General features: G+C 50.5%; 1 protein-coding gene across 1 annotated transcript; it reads left to right on the top strand.

Annotated features, from left to right (window-relative positions):
* Positions 1-1348: 1348 nt before the first annotated feature.
* LRCH4 (leucine rich repeats and calponin homology domain containing 4) lies at positions 1349-20039 on the top strand. Its single transcript, XM_075261182.1, has 19 exons — positions 1349-1490; positions 3181-3325; positions 3410-3536; positions 9121-9226; positions 9338-9474; positions 9551-9669; positions 9797-9890; positions 9989-10076; positions 10463-10566; positions 10641-10702; positions 11659-11799; positions 11888-11941; positions 12111-12159; positions 14474-14516; positions 14609-14689; positions 14773-14864; positions 14982-15119; positions 15204-15281; positions 19185-20039. Exons 1-19 carry the CDS (start codon positions 1349-1351, stop codon positions 19416-19418), a joined length of 2034 nt encoding a protein of 677 aa, XP_075117283.1. The 3' UTR covers positions 19419-20039.
* The last annotated feature ends 7184 nt before the right edge of the window (positions 20040-27223 follow it).

The raw sequence follows: 27223 nt of genomic DNA, 5'->3' as shown, positions 1-27223 counted from the left end.
CGCTCTGTGATACACTACATGTCACCCTGTCTGTCCCCTCTCTGTGATACACTACATGTCACCCTGCCTGTCCCCGCTCTGTGATACACTACATGTCACCCTGCCTGTCCCTCTCTGTGATACACTACATGTCACCCTGCTGTCCCCGCTCTGTGATACACTACATGTCACCCTGCCTGTCTCCGCTCTGTGATACACTACATGTCACCCTGTCTGTCCCCTCTCTGTGATACACTACATGTCACCCTGCCTGTCCCCGCTCTGTGATACACTACATGTCACCCTGCCTGTCCCCTCTCTGTGATACACTACATGTCACCCTGCCTGTCTCCGCTCTGTGATACACTACATGTCACCCTGCCTGTCCCCGCTCTGTGATACACTACATGTCACCCTGCCTGTCCCCGCTCTGTGATACACTACATGTCACCCTGCCTGTCCCCGCTCTGTGATACACTACATGTCACCCTGCCTGTCTCCGCTCTGTGATACACTACATGTCACCCTGTCTGTCCCCTCTCTGTGATACACTACATGTCACCCTGCCTGTCCCCTCTCTGTGATACACTACATGTCACCCTGCCTGTCCCCGCTCTGTGATACACTACGTCACCCTGCCTGTCCCCGCTCTGTGATACACTACATGTCACCCTGCCTGTCCCCCGCTCTGTGATACACTACATGTCACCCTGCCTGTCCCCGCTCTTTGATACACTACATGTCACCCTGCCTGTCCCCGCTCTTTGATACACTACATGTCACCCTGCCTGTCCCCGCTCTGTGATACACTACATGTCACCCTGCCTGTCCCCGCTCTGTGATACACTACATGTCACCCTGCCTGTCCCCGCTCTGTGATACACTACATGTCACCCTGCCTGTCCCCGCTCTGTGATACACTACATGTCACCCTGCCTGTCCCCACTCTTTGATACACTACATGTCACCCTGCCTGTCCCCGCTCTGTGATACACTACATGTCACTCTGCCTGTCCCGCTCTGTGATACACTACATGTCACCCTGCCTGTCCCCGCTCTGTGATACACTACATGTCACCCTGCCTGTCCCGCTCTGTGATACACTACATGTCACCCTGCCTGTCCCCGCTCTGTGATACACTACATGTCACCCTGCCTGTCCCCGCTCTGTGATACACTACATGTCACCCTGCCTGTCCCCGCTCTGTGATACACTACATGTCACCCTGTCTGCCCTTTGGGGGCGCTGTGCTGCTCCAGGATCCTCAGTGTAAACATTTACTAATGGGGTCACCACACGAGCGCTCTCGCCCCCGCTGACTGGTAGTGACTGTGAATAGACCCTTTATAACCAGCCGGGCACGGTGCCATGCTGAGCTTACATGAGGAGTCACATGCTGCTGCCCCAGGCACGGGCGCGCTCTGCCAACACCCAGGACAAGAGCAACAACATGGGAGGGGGCTGATGACTGAGAGCACAGAGCTAAAAGAGGGGGAGGATAAAAGCCAGGGTCAGAGGTCATGTAAAGGCATGTATATCATGGTATACATGACTGTGTAGCGGGGTCTGTGCTGTGTATATACAGGTGATGGTGTATCTGAGCGGTGTGTACAGGTATACGGTGTATCTGAGCGGTGTATGTACAGGTATACGGTGTATCTGAGCGGTGTATGTACAGGTATACGGTGTATCTGAGCGGTGTATGTACAGGTATACGGTATATCTGAGCGGTGTATGTACAGGTATACGGTGTATCTGAGCGGTGTATGTACAGGTATACGGTGTATCTGAGCGGTGTATGTACAGGTATACGGTGTATCTGAGCGGTGTATGTACAGGTATACGGTGTATCTGAGCGGTGTGTACAGTTATACGGTGTATCTGAGCGGTGTATGTACAGGTATACGGTGTATCTGAGCGGTGTATGTACAGGTATACGGTGTATCTGAGCGGTGTGTACAGTTATACGGTGTATCTGAGCGGTGTGTACAGTTATACGGTGTATCTGAGCGGTGTATGTACAGGTATACGGTGTATCTGAGCGGTGTATGTACAGGTATACGGTGTATCTGAGCGGTGTGTACAGGTATACGGTGTATCTGAGCGGTGTATGTACAGGTATACGGTGTATCTGAGCGGTGTATGTACAGGTATACGGTGTATCTGAGCGGTGTGTACAGGTATACGGTGTATCTGAGCGGTGTATGTACAGGTATACGGTGTATCTGAGCGGTGTATGTACAGGTATACGGTGTATCTGAGCGGTGTATGTACAGGTATACGGTGTATCTGAGCGGTGTATGTACAGGTATACGGTATATCTGAGCGGTGTATGTACAGGTATACGGTATATCTGAGCGGTGTATGTACAGGTATACGGTGTATCTGAGCGGTGTATGTACAGGTATACGGTGTATCTGAGCGGTGTGTACAGGTATACGGTGTATCTGAGCGGTGTGTACAGGTATACGGTGTATCTGAGCGGTGTGTACAGGTATACGGTGTATCTGAGCGGTGTATGTACAGGTATACGGTGTATCTGAGCGGTGTGTACAGGTATACGGTGTATCTGAGCGGTGTATGTACAGGTATACGGTATATCTGAGCGGTGTATGTACAGGTATACGGTATATCTGAGCGGTGTATGTACAGGTATACGGTGTATCTGAGCGGTGTATGTACAGGTATACGGTGTATCTGAGCGGTGTATGTACAGGTATACGGTGTATCTGAGCGGTGTGTACAGGTATACGGTATATCTGAGCGGTGTATGTACAGGTATACGGTGTATCTGAGCGGTGTATGTACAGGTATACGGTGTATCTGAGCGGTGTGTACAGGTATACGGTGTATCTGAGCGGTGTATGTACAGGTATACGGTGTATCTGAGCGGTGTATGTACAGGTATACGGTGTATCTGAGCGGTGTATGTACAGGTATACGGTGTATCTGAGCGGTGTATGTACAGGTATACGGTATATCTGAGCGGTGTATGTACAGGTATACGGTATATCTGAGCGGTGTATGTACAGGTATACGGTGTATCTGAGCGGTGTATGTACAGGTATACGGTGTATCTGAGCGGTGTGTACAGGTATACGGTGTATCTGAGCGGTGTATGTACAGGTATACGGTGTATCTGAGCGGTGTATGTACAGGTATACGGTATATCTGAGCGGTGTGTTCTTTGCTCTCCTCAGATCTCTCCAGGAATCGGCTGTCGGAGTTGCCGCAGGAGATTTGTCACCTTGTGTCTCTGGAGTCTCTGACCCTCTACCACAACTGTCTGCGGACTCTGTCTCCATCTTTGTCCAACCTGCAGGCGCTGACCTACCTGAACATCAGGTGAGGGGATCAGGGGTGACGGCGGCGCCGCTGCTCTCTGTCTGCACGGCGGACATGTCTAATCCTTGTTATCTGCCTCTACAGCCGCAACTTGCTTCCCTCTCTGCCCCCTCATGTCTGCCGTCTGCCCCTCACCGTCCTCATCGCCAGTAACAACAAGCTATCCTCCCTGCCAGAGGAGGTGGGAGCCATGACCAGCCTGCGGCAGCTGGTGAGTGCGGGGTCCCCCCATATCTCCACGTACATATTGGGTCAGTAGTGATGTAGCAGAGGCGGTGATGTAAGAGAGGAGATGCTGCTGATGTCACTATAGTGGCGGTGCGAGGCCTCATTACATCACCGCAGGATATTGGCTCAGGCTCGGCGGCCGCCTTGTGTAATCTGCAGCTTCCTGATTTCACTTCATGTCAATCTGCTGATCTGCAGCAGGGCTGGGCCGGGCATGTCTGCAGCGCCCCCAAAGTATACAGCATGTCATATACTACCCGTATCACCCGAGTATACAGTATGGGAGGTGTATGTCATATACTACCCGTATCACCCGAGTATACAGTATGGGAGGTGTATGTCATATACTACCCGTATCACCCGAGTATACAGTATGGGAGGTGTATGTCATATACTACCCGTATCACCCGAGTATACAGCATGGGAGGTGTATGTCATATACTACCCGTATCACCAGAGTATACAGCATGGGAACTGTATGTCATATACTACCCGTATCACCCGAGTATACAGCATGGGAGGTGTATGTCATATACTACCCGTATCACCCGAGTATACAGCATGGGACGTGTATGTCATATACTACCCGTATCACCCGAGTATACAGCATGGGAGGTGTATGTCATATACTACCCGTATCACCCGAGTATACAGCATGGGAGGTGTATGTCATATACTACCCGTATCACCCGAGTATACAGCATGGGAGGTGTATGTCATATACTACCCGTATCACCCGAGTATACAGCATGGGAGGTGTATACAGCATGGGAGGTGTATGTCATATACTACCCGTATCACCCGAGTATACAGCATGGGAGGTGTATGTCATATACTACCCGTATCACCCGAGTATACAGCATGGGAGGTGTATGTCATATACTACCCGTATCACCCGAGTATACAGCATGGGAGGTGTATGTCATATACTACCCGTATCACCCGAGTATACAGCATGGGAGGTGTATGTCATATACTACCCGTATCACCCGAGTATACAGCATGGGAGGTGTATGTCATATACTACCCGTATCACCCGAGTATACAGCATGGGACGTGTATGTCATATACTAACCGTATCACCAGAGTATACAGCATGGGAGGTGTATGTCATATACTACCCGTATCACCCGAGTATACAGCATGGGAGGTGTATGTCATATACTACCCGTATCACCCGAGTATACAGCATGGGAGGTGTATACAGCATGGGAGGTGTATGTCATATACTACCCGTATCACCCGAGTATACAGCATGGGAGGTGTATGTCATATACTACCCGTATCACCCGAGTATACAGCATGGGAGGTGTATGTCATATACTACCCGTATCACCCGAGTATACAGCATGGGAGGTGTATGTCATATACTACCCGTATCACCCGAGTATACAGCATGGGAGGTGTATGTCATATACTACCCGTATCACCCGAGTATACAGCATGGGAGGTGTATGTCATATACTACCCGTATCACCCGAGTATACAGCATGGGAGGTGTATGTCATATACTACCCGTATCACCCGAGTATACAGCATGGGAGGTGTATGTCATATACTACCCGTATCACCCGAGTATACAGCATGGGAGGTGTATGTCATATACTACCCGTATCACCCGAGTATACAGCATGGGAGGTGTATGTCATATACTACCCGTATCACCCGAGTATACAGCATGGGAGGTGTATGTCATATACTACCCGTATCACCCGAGTATACAGCATGGGAGGTGTATGTCATATACTACCCGTATCACCCGAGTATACAGCATGGGAGGTGTATGTCATATACTACCCGTATCACCCGAGTATACAGCATGGGAGGTGTATGTCATATACTACCCGTATCACCCGAGTATACAGCATGGGAGGTGTATGTCATATACTACCCGTATCACCCGAGTATACAGCATGGGAGGTGTATGTCATATACTACCCGTATCACCCGAGTATACAGCATGGGAGGTGTATGTCATATACTACTCGTATCAGCCCAGTATACAGCATGGGAGGTGTATGTCATATACTACCCGTATCACCCGAGTATACAGCATGAGAGGTGTATGTCATATACTACTCGTATCAGCCCAGTATACAGTATGAGACGTGTATGTCATATACTACTCGTATCACCCGAGTATACAGTATGGGAGGTGTATGTCATATACTACCCGTATCACCCGAGTATACAGCATGGGAGGTGTATGTCATATACTACCCGTATCACCCCAGTATACAGTATGAGACGTGTATGTCATTCACCCCCCTTTATTTCCGAGCCTGTCTGTGTTTCCCTGAGGGCTTGTGTTGTATAGGATGAGTTGTAGTCTAATCTGTGATGTAAGCGTACGAGTGACATCACTGCTACAAAATGGTAACAAAGTTGAGCTCTTCTCTGCATATGGGTGTCATGTCCAACTCCCTCACATAGCTGGCTGTCCTGCTACAATCTGACAAAGATCAGACAGATCGCTGCTCCTGGATGTGTCTGTCCCATCTGCTCTCTGTCTCCCTTATTACAGATTGGAGTGGGGAGAAAGTCATCCTAGTTATAAGGGAGGGCAGATCACACAGCAGAAGTATAAGTGTAGAGAGCAGAGGACCCAGGACAGACTCTGCGGGGGAGGAAGGAGGAGCCACACAGCCTGTGTACAGAAAGAGACCCTGCGGGGAGAGGAAGGAGGAGCCACACAGGCTGTGTACAGAGAGAGACCCTGTGGGGGAGGAAGGAGGAGCCACACAGCCTGTGTACAGAGAGAGACCCTGCGGGGGAGGAAGGAGGAGCCACACAGGCTGTGTACAGAGAGAGACTCTGCAGGGGAGGAAGGAGGAGCCACACAGGCTGTGTACAGAGAGAGACTCTGCGGGGGAGGAAGGAGGAGCCACACAGGCTGTGTACAGAGAGAGACTCTGCGGGGGAGGAAGGAGGAGCCACACAGGCTGTGTACAGAGAGAGACTCTGCAGGGGAGGAAGGAGGAGCCACACAGGCTGTGTACAGAGACAGACTCTGCGGGGGAGGAAGGAGGAGCCAAACAGGCTGTGTACAGAGAGAGACTCTGCAGGGGAGGAAGGAGGAGCCACACAGGCTGTGTACAGAGACAGACTCTGCGGGGGAGGAAGGAGGAGCCAAACAGGCTGTGTACAGAGAGAGACTCTGCGGGGGAGGAAGGAGGAGCCACACAGGTTGTGTACAGAGAGAGACTCTGCGGGGGAGGAAGGAGGAGCCACACAGGCTGTGTACAGAGAGAGACTCTGCGGGGGAGGTAGGAGGAGCCACACAGGCTGTGTACAGAGAGAGACTCTGCGGGGGAGGAAGGAGGAGCCACACAGGCTGTGTACAGAGAGAGACTCTGCGGGGGAGGAAGGAGGAGCCACACAGGCTGTGTATAGAGACAGACTCTGTGGGGGAGGAAGGAGGAGCCACACAGGCTGTGTACAGAGACAGACTCTGCGGGGGAGGAAGGAGGAGCCACACAGGCTGTGTACAGAGAGAGACTCTGCGGGGGAGGTAGGAGGAGCCACACAGGCTGTGTACAGAGAGAGACTCTGCGGGGGAGGAAGGAGGAGCCACACAGGCTGTGTACAGAGAGAGACTCTGCGGGGGAGGAAGGAGGAGCCACACAGGCTGTGTACAGAGAGAGACTCTGCGGGGGAGGAAGGAGGAGCCACACAGGCTGTGTACAGAGACAGACTCTGCGGGGGAGGAAGGAGGAGCCACACAGGCTGTGTACAGAGACAGACTCTGCGGGGGAGGAAGGAGGAGCCACACAGCCTGTGTACAGAGACAGACTCTGCGGGGGAGGAAGGAGGAGCCACACAGGCTGTGTACAGAGAGAGACTCTGCGGGGGAGGAAGGAGGAGCCACACAGGCTGTGTACAGAGAGAGACTCTGCGGGGGAGGAAGGAGGAGCCACACAGGCTGTGTACAGAGACAGACTCTGCGGGGGAGGAAGGAGGAGCCACACAGGCTGTGTACAGAGAGAGACTCTGCGGGGGAGGAAGGAGGAGCCACACAGGCTGTGTACAGAGAGAGACTCTGCGGGGGAGGAAGGAGGAGCCACACAGGCTGTGTACAGAGACAGACTCTGCGGGGGAGGAAGTCTAACACTGTCTATACTGTGTAGTCCAGGGTATATACTGTGTAGTCCAGGGTATATACTGTGTAGTCCTGGGTATATACAGTGTAGTCCTGGGTATATACAGTGTAGTCCTGGGTATATACTGTGTAGTCCTGGGTATATACTGTGTAGTCCTGGGTATATACTGTGTAGTCCTGGGTTTATACTGTATAGTGTGTTTATATACAGTGTAGTCCAGGGTATATACGGTGTAGTCCAGGGTATATACGGTGTAGTCCAGGGTATATACTGTGTAGTCCAGGGTATATACTGTGTAGTCCAGGGTATATACTGTGTAGTCCAGGGTATATACTGTGTAGTCCAGGGTATATACTGTGTAGTCCAGGGTATATACGGTGTAGTCCAGGGTATATACGGTGTAGTCCCGGGTATATACTGTGTAGTCCCGGGTATATACTGTGTAGTGTGGGTATATACTGTGTAGTCCAGGGTATATACTGTGTAGTCCAGGGTATATACGGTGTAGTCCAGGATATACAGTGTAGTCGAGGGTATATACGGTGTAGTCCTGGGTTTATACTGTATAGTGTGTTTATATACAGTGTAGTCCAGGGTATATACGGTGTAGTCCAGGGTATATACGGTGTAGTCCAGGGTATATACGGTGTAGTCCAGGCTATATACTGTGTAGTCCAGGCTATATACTGTGTAGTCCCGGGTATATACTGTGTAGTCCAGGGTATGTACGGTGTAGTCCAGGGTATATACTGTGTAGTCCAGGGTATATACTGTGTAGTCCTGGGTATATACTGTGTAGTCCAGGGTATGTACGGTGTAGTCCAGGGTATATACTGTGTAGTGTGGGTATATACTGTGTAGTCCAGGGTATGTACGGTGTAGTCCTGGGTATATACTGTGTAGTCCAGGGTATATACGGTGTAGTCCAGGGTATATACGGTGTAGTCCAGAGTATATATATGGTGTAGTCCAGGGTATATACTGTGTAGTCCCGGGTATATACTGTGTAGTCCCGGGTATATACGGTGTAGTCCCGGGTATATACGGTGTAGTCCCGGGTATATACGGTGTAGTCCCGGGTATATACGGTGTAGTCCCGGGTATATACGGTGTAGTCCAGGGTATATACTGTGTAGTGTGGGTATATACGGTGTAGTCCAGGCTATATACTGTGTAGTCCCGGGTATATACGGTGTAGTCCCGGGTATATACGGTGTAGTCCCGGGTATATACGGTGTAGTCCCGGGTATATACGGTGTAGTCCAGGCTATATACGGTGTAGTCCCGGGTATATACTGTGTAGTCCCGGGTATATACGGTGTAGTCCCGGGTATATACGGTGTAGTCCCGGGTATATACGGTGTAGTCCAGGGTATATACGGTGTAGTCCAGGGTATATACGGTGTAGTCCCGGGTATATACGGTGTAGTCCAGGTATATATGTGATGACTTCTGTCTGTGTCTCAGGATCTCAGCTGTAATGAGTTGCGTTCGCTGCCGGCACAGATGGGATCGCTGCGGTCGCTGCGAGAGTTAAACATGCGGAGGAATCAGCTCTCATCACTACCGGAGGGTAATGGCCGCCGCTGACATGGCTATCTGCATATGCTAATGAGCTGACCATGTGCCCGCCCCCCTGACCATGTGCCCGCCCCCCTGACCATGTGTATCTTGTGTTCCTCAGAAATCTCGGAGCTTCCTCTCACCCGTCTGGACTTCTCGTGTAACCGCGTCGCCCGCATTCCCACTTCTTTCCGCCACTTGCGGCACCTTCAGAGCATAGTCCTGGACAACAATCCTCTGCAGTCCCCGCCTGCTCAGGTAGGGGCGCCCTCCCACCCCTCCATCCTCTCTGTCACCCCTAGGTGTCCCTCATTGTCTCCTCTCTCTGTTCTAGATCTGCCTTAAAGGGAAGGTTCACATATTTAAGTACTTGAACATTGAAGCTTGTAGTAAGCCGGCCCCTGAGCTGGGAGACCTGGGGAAACGTAGCCGGCCCACCAGCTTCACCACGTGGTAAGTGCCCGGCCAGCCCCGTGGCTGATAACAGATAGTAATAGATTGTATCTCCCTGCAGTACCACACGCAGCCTGCGCTCAGTAGTGGCGCTGTATTAACCCCTCCTTGCCCTCTCTCCTCCCAGCCTGACTGATGACCTCTATTCCCAGCCATATGGGGGACTTGATTCCGGCTTCAACAGTGTGGACAGCGGCAGTAAGCGGTGGTCCGGCAATGAGGTGTGTACCCCCCCCCCCCCCCCCCTGCACCCCCATCAGGGGCCGGTCAGAGGGCGCCCCTCCCCCGGTGTCTCGGTTATTAACCCCCTCTGTCTCAGTCTGCAGATGAGCTGTCAGATCTCTCCTTCCGAGTCTCCGGTTTGGGCCGAGATGTGCGCCACTGCAAGGAGAAGCTGAACGGTGCCGGTGAGTGACAGGCTCTGCGCCCCGCTACCTGGCGCCCCCTAGGGGTCACTTACTTTTAGGTGGGGTATGGCTCTTAGCACCCCCCGCCGATCAGCTGGTGCATCCTCTTCATTAAAGGTCTTGTCCAGGGTGAATGGTTTTTGGCCTGTCCTGAGGATAAGCCATAACAACCCTCACCCTGGACATCCCCTTTAAGAGTGCGTGCTTTCTGCATGGCAGCAGTTGTGCGGTGGGGACAAGGCTGCAGTATCGGGCTCAGCCACTGTATGACGTGTACTAAGGATTGCTCTTGGGTCCCCCCTTACTGGCAGTGTCCGTGTCGCCTGCGGGCTCGGGGTAGTCGCCGCCGCTCTCCGTCCTGTTTGAGTTCCTGGTTTGTTTTGCAGTGAATGGAGAGAGCGAGATGGCGGATTTTATAGACAGTAGCACCAACGAGGAAGAGGAGGACGCGAGGTCAGACCCCGGCCTACACATCATGGCCACCCCACAGGTGAGCAGTGTGGGGTGTGTATTATACACCCTGGCCCTCTGTTACTCCGCCTGTCACTGTGTCCTCTGTTACAGGAGAAGAGGAGGCCAGACTCACACTCCACACCTCGGCCGGAGGACCGAACTCTGGTGAGCGGGTGAGTCTCTAGGGGGCGCTGACACAATGAGGTCTTATGGGTGACCGGCACCTCCTCATATCATCACATGTAAATGGGACGAGGGGGGAAGGGGAGTCAGTAGATTACTAGAGTAGATCCCTGTGGGGGTGGGGGAGTCAGTAGATTACTAGAGTAGATCCCTGTGGGGGAGTCAGTAGATTACTAGAGTGGCTCCCTGTGAGGGGTGGGGTCAGTAAATTACTAGGGTGGATCCCTGTGGGGTGGGGGAGTCAGTAGATTATTAGAGTGGATCCCTGTGAGGGGTGTGGTCAGTAGATTATTAGGGTGGATCCCTGTGAGGTGGGGGAGTCAGTAGATTATTAGAGTGGATCCCTGTGGGGTGGGGAAGTCAGTAGATTATTAGAGTGGATCCCTGTGGGGTGGGGAAGTCAGTAGATTATTAGAGTGGATCCCTGTGAGGGGTGGGGTCAGTAGATTATTAGAGTGGATCCCTGTGAGGGGTGTGGTCAGTAGATTATTAGGGTGGATCCCTGTGAGGGGTGTGGTCAGTAGATTATTAGGGTGGATCCCTGTGAGAGGTGAGGTCAGTAGATTATTAGAGTGGATCCCTGTGAGGTGGGGGAGTCAGTAGATTATTAGAGTGGATCCCTGTGAGGGGTGGGGTCAGTAGATTATTAGAGTGGATCCCTGTGAGGGGTGTGGTCAGTAGATTATTAGGGTGGATCCCTGTGAGAGGTGAGGTCAGTAGATTATTAGGGTGGATCCCTGTGAGGTGGGGGAGTCGGTAGATTATTAGAGTGGATCCCTGTGAGGAGTGTGGTCAGTAGATTATTAGAGTGGATCCCTGTGAGGGGTGAGGTCAGTAGATTACTAGAGTGGATCCCGAGGGTTGCGCTGTTTTTTTGCAGTCCTGTGCGTTCTTTGCGTGTCTTGTGCGGTTTACGTTGCGCTCACATCCTGTCATGTCCTCGCAGGTCGGAGCCCTCCCCCCCTCCGGTCACAGACGAGCGGCGCCGGCCGGAGACCCTGCAGATCTGGAAAGAGAGAGAGCGGCAGCAGCAACTCCAGCAGCAGCAGGACGTCCTGCGCAGGCCGTCCGTGGACCGCAGAGAGAGGTGACCACAGCAGCACAGAGTGTTTCCAGGACAGGAGTGGGTGGAGCTTGTTTCTGCCCTCTCACCTTTGTGTTTTCTATTATTTCAGCCTGCAGAGACCCCAGCCCTGCCCCCCAGCCCAGAGTCACAATGAAGCTGCCAGGTAAGCCTGATAGGGGGCGCTGCCAGGCCTCCTACGGTCACATGACTGATGGCTCTGACTCCGCCCCTAACCGTACAGTTGTGCTAATGTACCAAAATCCTCTACAAGCCCCCCCAGACCACAGCGTTACAGTGTGTCAGTGACCGCCATTCTCTCCTTCACCTTGTAGTTCACCAGTCGCCGTCTCCTCAGAAGGCTGGAACAGAGGGCGGAGTCAGGTGAGTGCCCCAGACCCCCATATGTACCCCACTATATACCGGAGGGGAGAGGGGGGGTTATATAGAGGAGATGTATACCGGAGCGGTGTTATATACAGGAGACATATACCGGAGTGGTGTTATATACAAGATTATATAGAGGACACATATACCAGAGCGGTGTTATATAGAGGAGACATATACCGGAGCGGTGTTATATACAGGATTATATAGAGGACACATATACCAGAGCGGTGTTATATAGAGGAGACATATACCGGAGCGGTGTTATATACAGGATTATATAGAGGAGATGTATACCGGAGTGGTGTTATATACAGGAGACCTATACCGGAGTGGTGTTATATACAAGATTATATAGAGGACACATATACCGGAGCGGTGTTATATAGAGGAGATGTATACCGGAGCGGTGTTATCTAGAGGAGACATATACCGGAGCGGTGTTATATACAGGAGACCTATACCGGAGCGGTGTTATATACAGGAGACCTATACCGGAGCGGTGTTATATACAGGAGACCTATACCGGAGTGGTGTTATATACAAGATTATATAGAGGACACATATACCGGAGCGGTGTTATATAGAGGAGACATATACCGGAGCGGTGTTATATACAGGATTATATAGAGGAGATGTATACCGGAGCGGTGTTATATAGAGGAGACATATACCGGAGTGGTGTTATATACAGGATTATATAGAGGAGATGTATACCAGAGTGGTGTTATATACAGGATTATATAGAGGAGACATATACCGGAGCGGTGTTATATACAAGATTATATAGAGGACACATATACCGGAGCGGTGTTATATAGAGGAGATGTATACCGGAGTGGTGTTATATACAGGATTATATACAGGAGACCTATACCGGAGTGGTGTTATATACAAGATTATATAGAGGACACATATACCGGAGCGGTGTTATATAGAGGAGATGTATACCGGAGCGGTGTTATCTAGAGGAGACATATACCGGAGCGGTGTTATATACAGGATTATATAGAGGAGATGTATACCGGAGCGGTGTTATATACAGGATTATATAGAGGACATGTATACCGGAGCGGTGTTATATAGAGGAGACATATACCGGAGCGGTGTTATATACAGGATTATATAGAGGAGATGTATACCGGAGTGGTGTTATATACAGGATTATATAGAGGAGACATATACCGGAGCGGTGTTATATACAGGATTATATAGAGGACATGTATACCGGAGTGGTGTTATATACAGGATTATATAGAGGAGATGTATACCGGAGCGGTGTTATATACAGGATTATATAGAGGAGACATATACCGGAGCGGTGTTATATACAGGATTATATAGAGGACATGTATACCGGAGCGGTGTTATATACAGGATTATATAGAGGACACGTATACCGGAGCGGTGTTATATAGAGGAGACATATACCGGAGCGGTGTTATATACAGGATTATATAGAGGAGATGTATACCGGAGTGGTGTTATATACAGGATTATATAGAGGAGACATATACCGGAGCGGTGTTATATACAGGATTATATAGAGGACATGTATACCGGAGTGGTGTTATATACAGGATTATATAGAGGAGATGTATACCGGAGTGGTGTTATATAGAGGAGATGTATACCGGAGCGGTGTTATATACAGGATTATATAGAGGACATGTATACCGGAGCGGTGTTATATACAGGATTATATAGAGGACATGTATACCGGAGTGGTGTTATATAGAGGAGACATATACCGGAGCGGTGTTATATACAGGATTATATAGAGGACATGTATACCGGAGTGGTGTTATATAGAGGAGATGTATACCGGAGCGGTGTTATATACAGGATTATATAGAGGACATGTATACCGGAGTGGTGTTATATACAGGATTATATAGAGGACATGTATACCGGAGTGGTGTTATATAGAGGAGACATATACCGGAGCGGTGTTATATACAGGATTATATAGAGGACATGTATACCGGAGTGGTGTTATATAGAGGAGATGTATACCGGAGCGGTGTTATATACAGGATTATATAGAGGACACATATACCAGAGCGGTGTTATATACAGGATTATATAGAGGACATGTATACCGGAGCGGTGTTATATACAGGTATATATATGTTATATACAGGAGATATACAGGATTATATAGAGGACATGTATACCGGAGTGGTGTTATATAGAGGAGACATATACCGGAGCGGTGTTATATACAGGTATATATATGTTGTATACAGGAGATCTTTCATCCCTTGTCCTGACATTATTAACCCCTGCCTGTCCTGATGTATTTGTGCAGGGTAGTCAGACGGATGTCTTGAAGCCGCTGTCGCCCCCCTCAGGTACGGTGCGCGGTGTCCTCTGTGTCCGGCCCCATCTTGCCTCCGCCGTTTTGCGCTCCCCTCACCCGTCCCTCTCTGTCTCTCCCTCGCAGATTCTTCCGCCGCTGCAGCGCACAAACCCAACAGTTTCCTTTTCCGTTCCTGCTCTCGAGGCGCCATGCGGGGCGCTCCAGGTGAGTGTCCTGACCCCCATGCAGGGTGCAGGGTCCGGGTTTATGGGGCCTCCTGTCTATGTGACCCTTCATGACCTCCGTAGGTTCGGAGCAGGGTTCGGCGGGGAGTCCTGTCCGGTTACGATGTTCCCTTCCTCGTACAGATGAGAAGTCCGCAGTAGCACAATTACGTAAGGTAAGCAGCGCCGACGCCATGATGTCTGTCCCCAGCCTGGGCGCCATGTTTGTGTAGTCAGACGCCGCCGCTTCTCCTCTCGCGCTGTCACGTAATCGTCGCCTTCTCTTCCGTCAGCTCATTGAATCCCATCTGAACGTCACCCTGGAGGATCCGCTCTGCGAGGCGCTGTCTAATGGAGTCACCCTGTGCCAGCTGCTCAACCATCTACGTCCGCGCACCATCCCCATCATCAACGTGCCCTCGCCCGCTGTGGTAAGATGACCGCCATGTTAGTCAGGTTGGCAACGCTGCCCCCTGCCCACATTTATACCCCCCCCCCTTTTTTTTTTTTTCCAGCCTAAACTCAACCTTGTGAAGTGTCGGAAGAATGTGGACAGTTTCCTGGAAGCCTGCCGGAAATTGGGAGTCCCCGAGGTAATCTATGCACGTGATCTGCTCTATACATGGTCCTGGGCTGAATATCTGGTGTAACCCATAAATCACCTTCCACTGTTGGTGCCTGCTCTATAGCTGTACATTACTGGTGCACGTGTCCTGCCTGCTCTATAGCTGTACATTACTGGTGCACGTGTCCTGCCTGCTCTATAGCTGCACATTACTGGTGCACGTGTCCTGCCTGCTCTATAGCTGCACATTACTGGTGCACGGGTCCTGCCTGCTCTATAGCTGTCCATTACTGGTGCACGGGTCCTGCCTGCTCTATAGCTGTCCATTACTGGTGCACGGGTCCTGCCTGCTCTATAGCTGTCCATTACTGGTGCACGGGTCCTGCCTGCTCTATAGCTGCACATTACTGGTGCACGGGTCCTGCCTGCTCTATAGCTGTACATTACTGGTGCACGGGTCCTGCCTGCTCTATAGCTGCACATTACTGGTGCACGGGTCCTGCCTGCTCTATAGCTGTACATTACTGGTGCACGGGTCCTGCCTGCTCTATAGCTGCACATTACTGGTGCACGGGTCCTGCCTGCTCTATAGCTGTCCATTACTGGTGCACGGGTCCTGCCTGCTCTATAGCTGCACATTACTGGTGCACGGGTCCTGCCTGCTCTATAGCTGTACATTACTGGTGCACGGGTCCTGCCTGCTCTATAGCTGCACATTACTGGTGCACGTGTCCTGCCTGCTCTGTAGCTGTCCATTACTGGTGCACTGGTCCTGCCTGCTCTATAGCTGTACATTACTGGTGCACTGGTCCTGCCTGCTCTGTCCATTACTGGTGCACGGGTCCTGCCTGCTCTATAGCTGTACATTACTGGTGCACGTGTCCTGCCTGCTCTGTAGCTGTCCATTACTGGTGCACTGGTCCTGCCTGCTCTATAGCTGTACATTACTGGTGCACTGGTCCTGCCTGCTCTGTCCATTACTGGTGCACGGGTCCTGCCTGCTCTATAGCTGTACATTACTGGTGCACGTGTCCTGCCTGCTCTGTAGCTGTCCATTACTGGTGCACTGGTCCTGCCTGCTCTATAGCTGTACATTACTGGTGCACTGGTCCTGCCTGCTCTGTCCATTACTGGTGCACTGGTCCTGCCTGCTCTATAGCTGTCCATTACTGGTGCACTGGTCCTGCCTGCTCTATAGCTGTCCATTACTGGTGCACGTCCTCTCTGTATACTATTGGTTCTTCTTCCTTTTATGGTCTATGACACGATATTATTCCTCTGCTTGTGCTGCAGACTGTTGTTGTGCTGAAGCTCCGTGTAGTAACCGCTCTCTCTCTCTCTCTCTCTTTTTATTTCTTTTCTTTTCCCTAATTCTCTTACATTTTGTCACTTTCCTTTCCCTTCTGCTCCTGTTTGTGTCATCTTTCTATTTCTCCTCCTCCCGGCCTCTGTGTGTCTTCTGCCCTTGTCCACATGGTCTCCTTGTTTGTGTGTGCCCTCCTCTACTCCTCCTCCCTGTCTCTGTGTGTCCTCCTCCTATTTCTCCTCCTGTGTCTTCTGTTGGTTCCTCTTTCCTGTCTCCTCCTGTCCATCCTCCTCCTTGTTTTCTGGTGTCCGTCCTCCCTCCTCCTCCTCGTCTCCTGGTGTCCGTCCTCCTCGTCTCCTGGTGTCCGTCCTCCTCGTCTCCCGGTGTCCGTCCTCCTCGTCTCCTGGTGTCCGTCCTCCTCGTCTCCTGGTGTCCGTCCTCCTCCTCCTCGTCTCCTGGTGTCCGTCCTCCTCGTCTCCTGGTGTCCGTCCTCCTCCTCCTCGTCTCCTGGTGTCCGTCCTCCTCCTCCTCGTCTCCTGGTGTCCGTCCTCCTCCTCCTCTCCTCCTTGTGTCCGTCCTCCTCCTCCTTGTCTCCTGGTGTCCGTCCTCCTCCTCCTTGTCTCCTGGTGTCCGTCCTCCTCCTCCCCCTCGTCTCCTGGTGTCCGTCCTCCTCCTCCTCGTCTCCTGGTGTCCGTCCTCCTCCTCCTCGTCTCCTGGTGTCCGTCCTCCTCCTCCTCGTCTCCTGGTGTCCGTCCTCCTCCTCCTCTCCTCCTTGTGTCCGTCCTCCTCCTCCTTGTCTCCTGGTGTCCGTCCTCCTCCTCCCCCTCGTCTCCTGGTGTCCGTCCTCCTCCTCCCCCTCGTCTCCTGGTGTCCGTCCTCCTCGTCTCCTGGTGTCCGTCCTCCTCGTCTCCTGGTGTCCGTCCTCCTCGTCTCCTGGTGTGCGTCCTCCCCCTCGTCTCCTGGTGTGCGTCCTCCTCCTCCTCGTCTCCTGGTGTCCGTCCTCCTCCCCCTCGTCTCCTGGTGTCCGTCCTCCTCCCCCTCGTCTCCTGGTGTCCGTCCTCCTCCTCGTCTCCTGGCGTCCGTCCTCCTCCTCGTCTCCTGGTGTCCGTCCCCCTCCTCCTGGCGTTCGTCCTCCTCCTCGTCTCCTGGCGTCCGTCCTCCTCGTCTCCTGGTGTCCGTCCTCCTCCTCCCCCTCCTCGTCTCCTGGTGTCCGTCCTCCTCCTCCCCCTCCTCGTCTCCTGGTGTCCGTCCTCCTCCTCCCCCTCCTCGTCTCCTGGTGTCCGTCCTCCTCCTCTCCCTCCTCGTCTCCTGGTGTCCGTCCTCCTCCTCCCCCTCCTCGTCTCCCGGTGTCCGTCCTCCTCCTCCCCCTCCTCGTCTCCCGGTGTCCGTCCTCCTCCTCCCCCTCCTCGTCTCCCGGTGTCCGCCCTCCTCGTCTCCCGGTGTCCGTCCTCCTCCTCCCCCTCCTCGTCTCCCGGTGTCCGTCCTCCTCCTCCCCCTCCTCGTCTCCCGGTGTCCGTCCTCCTCCTCCTCCCCCTCCTCGTCTCCCGGTGTCCGTCCTCCTCCTCCTCCCCCTCCTCGTCTCCCGGTGTCCGTCCTCCTCCTCCTCCCCCTCCTCGTCTCCCGGTGTCCGTCCTCCTCCTCCTCCCCCTCCTCGTCTCCCGGTGTCCGTCCTCCTCCTCCTCCCCCTCCTCGTCTCCCGGTGTCCGTCCTCCTCCTCCTCCCCCTCCTCGTCTCCCGGTGTCCGTCCTCCTCCTCCTCCCCCTCCTCGTCTCCCGGTGTCCGTCCTCCTCCTCCTCCCCCTCCTCGTCTCCCGGTGTCCGTCCTCCTCCTCCTCCCCCTCCTCGTCTCCCGGTGTCCGTCCTCCTCCTCCTCCCCCTCCTCGTCTCCCGGTGTCCGTCCTCCTCCTCCTCCCCCTCCTCGTCTCCCGGTGTCCGTCCTCCTCCTCCTCCCCCTCCTCGTCTCCCGGTGTCCGTCCTCCTCCTCCTCCCCCTCCTCGTCTCCCGGTGTCCGTCCTCCTCCTCCTCCCCCTCCTCGTCTCCCGGTGTCCGTCCTCCTCCTCCTCCCCCTCCTCGTCTCCCGGTGTCCGTCCTCCTCCTCCTCCCCCTCCTCGTCTCCCGGTGTCCGTCCTCCTCCTCCTCCCCCTCCTCGTCTCCCGGTGTCCGTCCTCCTCCTCCTCCCCCTCCTCGTCTCCCGGTGTCCGTCCTCCTCCTCCTCCCCCTCCTCGTCTCCCGGTGTCCGTCCTCCTCCTCCTCCCCCTCCTCGTCTCCCGGTGTCCGTCCTCCTCCTCCTCCCCCTCCTCGTCTCCCGGTGTCCGTCCTCCTCCTCCTCCCCCTCCTCGTCTCCCGGTGTCCGTCCTCCTCCTCCTCCCCCTCCTCGTCTCCCGGTGTCCGTCCTCCTCCTCCTCCCCCTCCTCGTCTCCCGGTGTCCGTCCTCCTCCTCCTCCCCCTCCTCGTCTCCCGGTGTCCGTCCTCCTCCTCCTCCCCCTCCTCGTCTCCCGGTGTCCGTCCTCCTCCTCCTCCCCCTCCTCGTCTCCCGGTGTCCGTCCTCCTCCTCCTCCCCCTCCTCGTCTCCCGGTGTCCGTCCTCCTCCTCCTCGGTTTTCCGCTTGTCCTTCTGTCCTGTGTAGCGAGACCTGTGCTCGGCCTGTGACATCCTGGGAGGGGAGCGTCCACATGATGTCCTCAGGACGGTGTCCTCTCTGCTGTCCGGAGAAGCGCCTGGTCACGGCGGGGAGGCGGTGGCGTCGGCGGTGTCTCAGCCGGTCCTGCAGCTGCTTTATCGGCACCATGGCTTCCTGCTGTTCTACACTCTGCTAATGCTGATCCTATATGTCGCCTACAGCCGGATGTGTCCCTCGTAGGGCCTTGTCCGCTGGGTTCAGGGACCACCGCTCATACACTACTCCTGTCACTTTAGTGCCTGTCGGGAAGAGCAGGCCAAGGTATACAGGTATACGGCCGGGGCCACAACCCCCCTCACTCTGTGGATGGACCTCTATGCAAGACCCCCGACCTGCGTGCCTTATCTGTCCATGTGCTCCGGCCAACGAAAGTCTCCTAAACGCCAAATAAAAGACCCACCAAGTGCCCGGCTGCGGCGAGGGGGCCACTCTGCTGCCTTATATTAATACCCCCTCCTCCTGGGGGGTAGGGGGCAGCTCGGTATATGACTGATCGAGCTCCTCAGGGTTGCCCGTTACCCTCCCCCATCTAACGCAGCATCTCCCACGAGTGCCTGAGCCAAGTCTAGATAGATATATATGTATATTGTATAGGGATCTGCTTTATAGAGAAGTATTAGTAATATATTGTATAGGACGTAGCCTATATAAAGTGCCTGAGCTCTAGCCACACCCCTTCTATTTATATATGCACTGTATATAGATGTACACACTCGCTGTATACAGCCAGGAATACACTGATGATCAATAAGCTGCACTGTACAGTAAGTTATATTTATGATTAAACCCCAATATAAGTGACCGCGACCTGCCTGATTGTGTGGGGGAGGGGAGGGAACTACAAGGAGGGGCTCGCGTCAAATGTTACACTTCAAACCTGGTTAATGGGGGGGAGGGGCTTCCTGTACTAATCACCCACCTCACATTACACCCCTGGGGTATATAAGGACCCCCCATCCATAGAGAAGAACATGGGTGAGGCACAGGACCCCCATTGCTGGAGTGGGGTGGGGGGTCCCGCAGGTCTCTTATCCTTTCGGTAGGAGTCTCATTCTTTACTGTCAGACAGATACATTAGGGCGCCCTCTGCCAGGACAATGAGGGTATTACCGCTCCGGATGTGAATGTTCCTGAAGATCCACCCTAACCTAAGGTATGATGTAATGAGCCAGTACATGATGTCATCGCTCACCATGATTCACCGATCTCTTTCTCTGTTTCCCTGTTTCATTAACTCTCCTGTGTGTAATGTCCTCCTCTATACTGACCTCCGCCCATCACGTCCCTGTCCTAACACTCTTATGTTCCCCTCCGCCGTGTCTTCCCACCTCCCCGATTCCTCCTGGCCTTCGTCCCGTCCTCCTTCCTCTCCCTCCCAGGACGACGTCTGTTCTCCTCATGACATCCTGGAAGGTGAAGGGTTAGGCCGCCTGTATGTGACGGTGCAGTCGCTGATCCAGTACAGTCCAAAATCCCCCAAACCGTGACCTCAACTTGTGGTGAAGACGAGCCGGAGCCACTGAGGAAGATGTCGTCGTCTTACATTACATGAACCTGCACGGGGTTATGGCTGATCAGGCCTGCAGGGAAGGAGAGGTGTTACATGTAGTGTCCCTGCAAGACAAGGTGACTGTAGTGACCAAGACCAGACGACTGTAGTGCCCGCACCAAGAATAGACAATGGAGGGTGTTATGTCTTATCATCTAGGGTGGCACCACTGGGCTTGGGTCTGTGGGTGTCATTTGTGTCGGATGGTATGAAGAATAGACGATTGTAGCGCCTGTATGTAGAATAGACGACTGTAGCGCCCGTATCTAGAAGAAACGACTGTAGCACCTGTATGTAGAATAGACGACTAGCGCCTGTATCTAGAATAGACTGTAGTGCCCCTATATAGAATAGACTACTGTAGCACCTGTATCTGGAATAGACTGTGGCGCCCGTATATAGAAGAGACGACTAGCACCCTTGTCTAGATGAGACGAGTGTAGCACCTGTATCTAGAATAGACTGTAGTGCCCCTATATAGAATAGACGGCTGTAGCACCTGTATCTAGAATAGACAACTGTAGCACCCTTGTCTAGACGAGACGACTAGCACCTGTATGTAGAATAGACGACTAGCGCCTGTATCTAGAATAGACTGTAGCGCCCCTATATAGAATAGACTACTGTAGCGCCCGTATCTGGAATAGACTGTAGCGCCCGTATATAGAAGAGACGACTGTAGCGCCCGTAGCTAGAATAGACTGTAGCGCCTGTACGTAGAATAGACGACTGTAGCGCCCATATGTAGAAAAGACGACTGTAGCTCCCATATGTAGAATAGATGACTGTTGCACCCGTATCTAGAATAGACAACTGTAGCACCCTTGTCTAGACGAGACGACTAGCACCTGTATGTAGAATAGACGACTAGCGCCTGTATCTAGAATAGACTGTAGCGCCCCTATATAGAATAGACTACTGTAGCGCCCGTATCTGGAATAGACTGTAGCGCCCGTATATAGAAGAGACGACTGTAGCGCCCGTAGCTAGAATAGACTGTAGCACCTGTACGTAGAATAGACGACTGTTGCGCCCGTATATAGAATAGACTGTAGCTCCCATATGTAGAATAGATGACTGTTGCGCCCGTATCTAGAATAGACAACTGTAGCGCCCGTATCTAGAATAGACGACTGTAGCGCCTGTATCTAGAATAGACGACTGTTGCGCCCGTATCTAGAATAAACTGTAGCGCCCGTATATAGAAGAGACGACCATAGCGCCCGTATCTAGAATAGACGACTGTTGCGCCCGTATATAGAATAGACTGTAGTGCCCGTATCTAGAATAGACAACTGTAGCGCCCGTATCTAGAATAGACGACTGTAGCGCCCGTATGTACAATAGGCGACCGCACTGCCCGTATCTACAATAGACGACTGTAGTGTCCGTATCTAGAATAGACGACTGTAGCGCCCGTATCTAGAATAGACGACTGTAGCGCCCGTATGTACAATAGGCGACCGCACCGCCCGTATCTACAATAGACGACTGTAGTGTCCGTATCTAGAGTAGACAACTGTAGCGCCCGTATCAAGAATAGACGACTGTAGCGCCCGTATCTAGAATAGACGACTGTTGGGCTCCTATCAATGACTTTGGGGCACAGACGGCTGCACCAATGATATCCAGGGTACCCCAGATCTGTGCGTTATCTGTTCTCCGTAGATGTCATTGACCTCAGGGGCAGGGGCAGACCACGGACCATGGAGGGCAGTACATGTGATACCCCGGTTGGGGCGCAGGAATATAACAGGAATGTATCATATAGATATTACATAGGTCACACTCTACAGCGCTATAGTTGATGCTTATAATGTGCCAAACCCCGTCATACAATCCATATGTGATATCCTCCTTCCCATGTTACATACATGTAAATAAAGCCATGTTTTACCAATCACAATATAACTACGAGTGTGAACTGGTGCAACGTGATCGAGCTCCATAATCAGATGAATAATGAGGTCAGCGCAGTGTCGGCTTCCCACTATGTGCTGGAGATATCTTCGCACGGTCAGAGGGGCGGACCTTACATCCATCCCCTCCCCCCAGACAGTACATGTCTATGGAAGAATACTGTCAGGAAGTGTCTCAAACGTCAGCGAAGATGCCAGGCTGTGAGGCTAGCCCTGCTGACAGTGGGGAGATATCAGTGCAGAAATTCACGAGACCAATATCTCCAGCACGGGGGTAAATACTGGGAAACCAACAGTATGAACTCAATGCACTGTTAGCTTTCTAGTGGTATATAATGCTAGCTGTACATATATAATTATATACAGTATATACCCAGGTTATACCAGCTGTACATATATAATTATATACAGTATATACCCAGGTTATACCGGCTGTACGTATATAATTATATACAGTATATACCCAGGTTATACCGGCTGTACATATATAATTATATACAGTATATACCCAGATTATACCGGCCGTACATATATAATTATATACAGTATATACCCAGGTTATACCGGCTGTACGTATATAATTATATACAGTATATACCCAGGTTATACCGGCTGTACGTATATAATTATATACAGTATATACCCAGATTATACCGGCCGTACATATATAATTATATACAGCATATACCCAGATTATACCGGCCGTACATATATAATTATATACAGTATATACCCAGGTTATACCGGCCGTACATATATAATTATATACATTATATACCCAGGTTATAGCGGCCGTACATATAGAATTATATACAATATATACCCAGGTTATACCGGCCGTACATATATAATTATATACAGTATATACCCAGGTTATAGCGGCTGTACATCAAATCAAATCAAAAAATGCTTTATTGGCACGTCCGAATAGGTATTTGGCATTGCCAAAGCTAGTAAAGTGGGTGGGTGGGGGGGGGGAGTTGGGTGGGTGGTGGGTATCGGGGGGGGGGGGGGGGGGTTCGGTTATAACAGTCCATGGAGTCTCATCTTCCTCTTCGTTGGTGACTGCTATATGGGGGGGTGGGTGGGGGTGGGGGTGGGTGGGGCGGGTGTATTGGGATAAATATAACAGTCCATGGAGTCTCATCTTCCTCTTGTTTGGTGACAGCTGGACACGTATTGGGCAGCGATCTCCACAGTGGCCTCTTCTTCTCCCAGTAGGATGTAGAGTTTCCTCTTCTCGTCTGCAGATATGAAGTCTGGGATGTGGGCAGAGAGTCTTTGGTAGTAGACGGCCCTCATATCTGAGTATTTGGTGCAGTGTAGCAGGAAGTGGGTCTGGTCTTCTAGGGCCCCCTGGTCACAGTGCTGGCACAGTCTCTTCTCCCGTGGCTTGTACGTCTGTCTGTATCGCCCCGTCTCTATCTCTAGGTTGTGGGCGCTCAGTCTGTATCCTAGAGATAGAGACGGGGCGATACAGACAGACGTACATATATAATTATATACCTAGGTTATACCGGCTGTACATATATAATTATATACATTATATACCCAGGTTATAGCGGCCGTATATATATAATTATATACATTATATACCCAGGTTATAGCGGCCGTACATATATAATTATATACAGTATATACCCAGGTTATTCCGGCTGTACTTATATACAGTATATACCCAGGTTATACCGGCTGTACATATATAATTATATACAGTATATACCCAGGTTATACCGGCTGTACATATATAATTATATACATTATATACCCAGGTTATAGCGGCCGTACATATAGAATTATATACAATATATACCCAGGTTATACCGGCCGTACATATATAATTATATACAGTATATACCCAGGTTATAGCGGCTGTACATATATAATTATATACCCAGGTTATACCGGCTGTACATATATAATTATATACATTATATACCCAGGTTATAGCGGCCGTATATATATAATTATATACCCAGGTTATAGCGGCCGTACATATAGAATTATATACAGTATATACCCAGGTTATAGCGGCCGTACATATAGAATTATATACAGTATATACCCAGGTTATAGCGGCTGTACATATAGAATTATATACAGTATATACCCAGGTTATACCGGCTGTACATATAGAATTATATACAGTATATACCCAGGATATATCGGCTGTACATATAGAATTATATACAGTATATACCCAGATTATACCGGCTGTACATCAAATCAAATCAAAAAATGCTTTATTGGCACGTCCGAATAGGTATTTGGCATTGCCAAAGCTAGTAAAGTGGGTGGGTGGGGGGGGGGGAGTTGGGTGGGTGGTGGGTATCGGGGGGGGGGGGGGGGGGGGGGGTTCGGTTATAACAGTCCATGGAGTCTCATCTTCCTCTTCGTTGGTGACTGCTATATGGGGGGGTGGGTGGGGGTGGGGGTGGGTGGGGCGGGTGTATTGGGATAAATATAACAGTCCATGGAGTCTCATCTTCCTCTTGTTTGGTGACAGCTGGACACGTATTGGGCAGCGATCTCCACAGTGGCCTCTTCTTCTCCCAGTAGGATGTAGAGTTTCCTCTTCTCGTCTGCAGATATGAAGTCTGGGATGTGGGCAGAGAGTCTTTGGTAGTAGACGGCCCTCATATCTGAGTATTTGGTGCAGTGTAGCAGGAAGTGGGTCTGGTCTTCTAGGGCCCCCTGGTCACAGTGCTGGCACAGTCTCTTCTCCCGTGGCTTGTACGTCTGTCTGTATCGCCCCGTCTCTATCTCTAGGTTGTGGGCGCTCAGTCTGTATCCTAGAGATAGAGACGGGGCGATACAGACAGACGTACATATATAATTATATACCTAGGTTATACCGGCTGTACATATATAATTATATACATTATATACCCAGGTTATAGCGGCCGTATATATATAATTATATACATTATATACCCAGGTTATAGCGGCCGTACATATATAATTATATACAGTATATACCCAGGTTATTCCGGCTGTACTTATATACAGTATATACCCAGGTTATACCGGCTGTACATATATAATTATATACAGTATATACCCAGGTTATACCGGCTGTACATATATAATTATATACATTATATACCCAGGTTATAGCGGCCGTACATATAGAATTATATACAATATATACCCAGGTTATACCGGCCGTACATATATAATTATATACAGTATATACCCAGGTTATAGCGGCTGTACATATATAATTATATACCCAGGTTATACCGGCTGTACATATATAATTATATACATTATATACCCAGGTTATAGCGGCCGTATATATATAATTATATACCCAGGTTATAGCGGCCGTACATATAGAATTATATACAGTATATACCCAGGTTATAGCGGCCGTACATATAGAATTATATACAGTATATACCCAGGTTATAGCGGCTGTACATATAGAATTATATACAGTATATACCCAGGTTATACCGGCTGTACATATAGAATTATATACAGTATATACCCAGGATATATCGGCTGTACATATAGAATTATATACAGTATATACCCAGATTATACCGGCTGTACGTATAGAATTATATACAGTATATACCCAGGTTATACCGGCTGTACATATATAATTATATACAGTATATACCCAGGTTATACCGGCTGTACATATATAATTATATACAGTATATACCCAGGTTATACCGGCTGTACATATATAATTATATACATTATATACCCAGGTTATAGCGGCCGTACATATAGAATTATATACAATATATACCCAGGTTATACCGGCCGTACATATATAATTATATACAGTATATACCCAGGTTATAGCGGCTGTACATATATAATTATATACCCAGGTTATACCGGCTGTACATATATAATTATATACATTATATACCCAGGTTATAGCGGCCGTATATATATAATTATATACCCAGGTTATAGCGGCCGTACATATAGAATTATATACAGTATATACCCAGGTTATAGCGGCCGTACATATAGAATTATATACAGTATATACCCAGGTTATACCGGCTGTACATATAGAATTATATACAGTATATACCCAGGATATATCGGCTGTACATATAGAATTATATACAGTATAAACCCAGATTATACCGGCTGTACGTATAGAATTATATACAGTATATACCCAGGTTATACCGGCTGTACATATATAATTATATACAGTATATACCCAGGTTATACCAGCATGTTTCCTATCACTATATAGAAGTAAACCTCATTGTCAGGGTCTGGGGTTGCTAGGTGGGGTGGCATAGAACACAAGTCCAGTTTCTTTCAGTCCAAAACACCATTGACCTCCACCATTAATCCCATGGTGCTCTGTACATTATTATATTATACCCATGGTGCTCTGTACATTATTATATTAATCCCATGGTGCTGTACATTATTATATTAATCCTATGGTGCTCTGTACATTATTATATTAATCCCATGGTGCTGTACATTATTATATTAATCCCATGGTGCTCTGTACATTATTATATTAATCC

This window comes from Leptodactylus fuscus (assembly GCF_031893055.1).
Source record: "Leptodactylus fuscus isolate aLepFus1 chromosome 5 unlocalized genomic scaffold, aLepFus1.hap2 SUPER_5_unloc_1, whole genome shotgun sequence".
NCBI lineage: Eukaryota > Metazoa > Chordata > Amphibia > Anura > Leptodactylidae > Leptodactylus > Leptodactylus fuscus.
Note: the sequence above shows the minus strand (reverse complement) of the source record. Positions and strands in the feature narration are given on the sequence as shown.

Coding starts and splice junctions, on each gene's coding strand:
- LRCH4 (XM_075261182.1), top strand. CDS start 1,349: ATGCTGAGCTTACATGAGGAGTCACATGCTGCTGCCCCAGGCACGGGC. Junction 11,942..12,110: donor AGTCACAATGAAGCTGCCAG/GTAAGCCTGATA, acceptor TTCACCTTGTAG/TTCACCAGTCGCCGTCTCCT. Junction 12,160..14,473: donor GGAACAGAGGGCGGAGTCAG/GTGAGTGCCCCA, acceptor GTATTTGTGCAG/GGTAGTCAGACGGATGTCTT.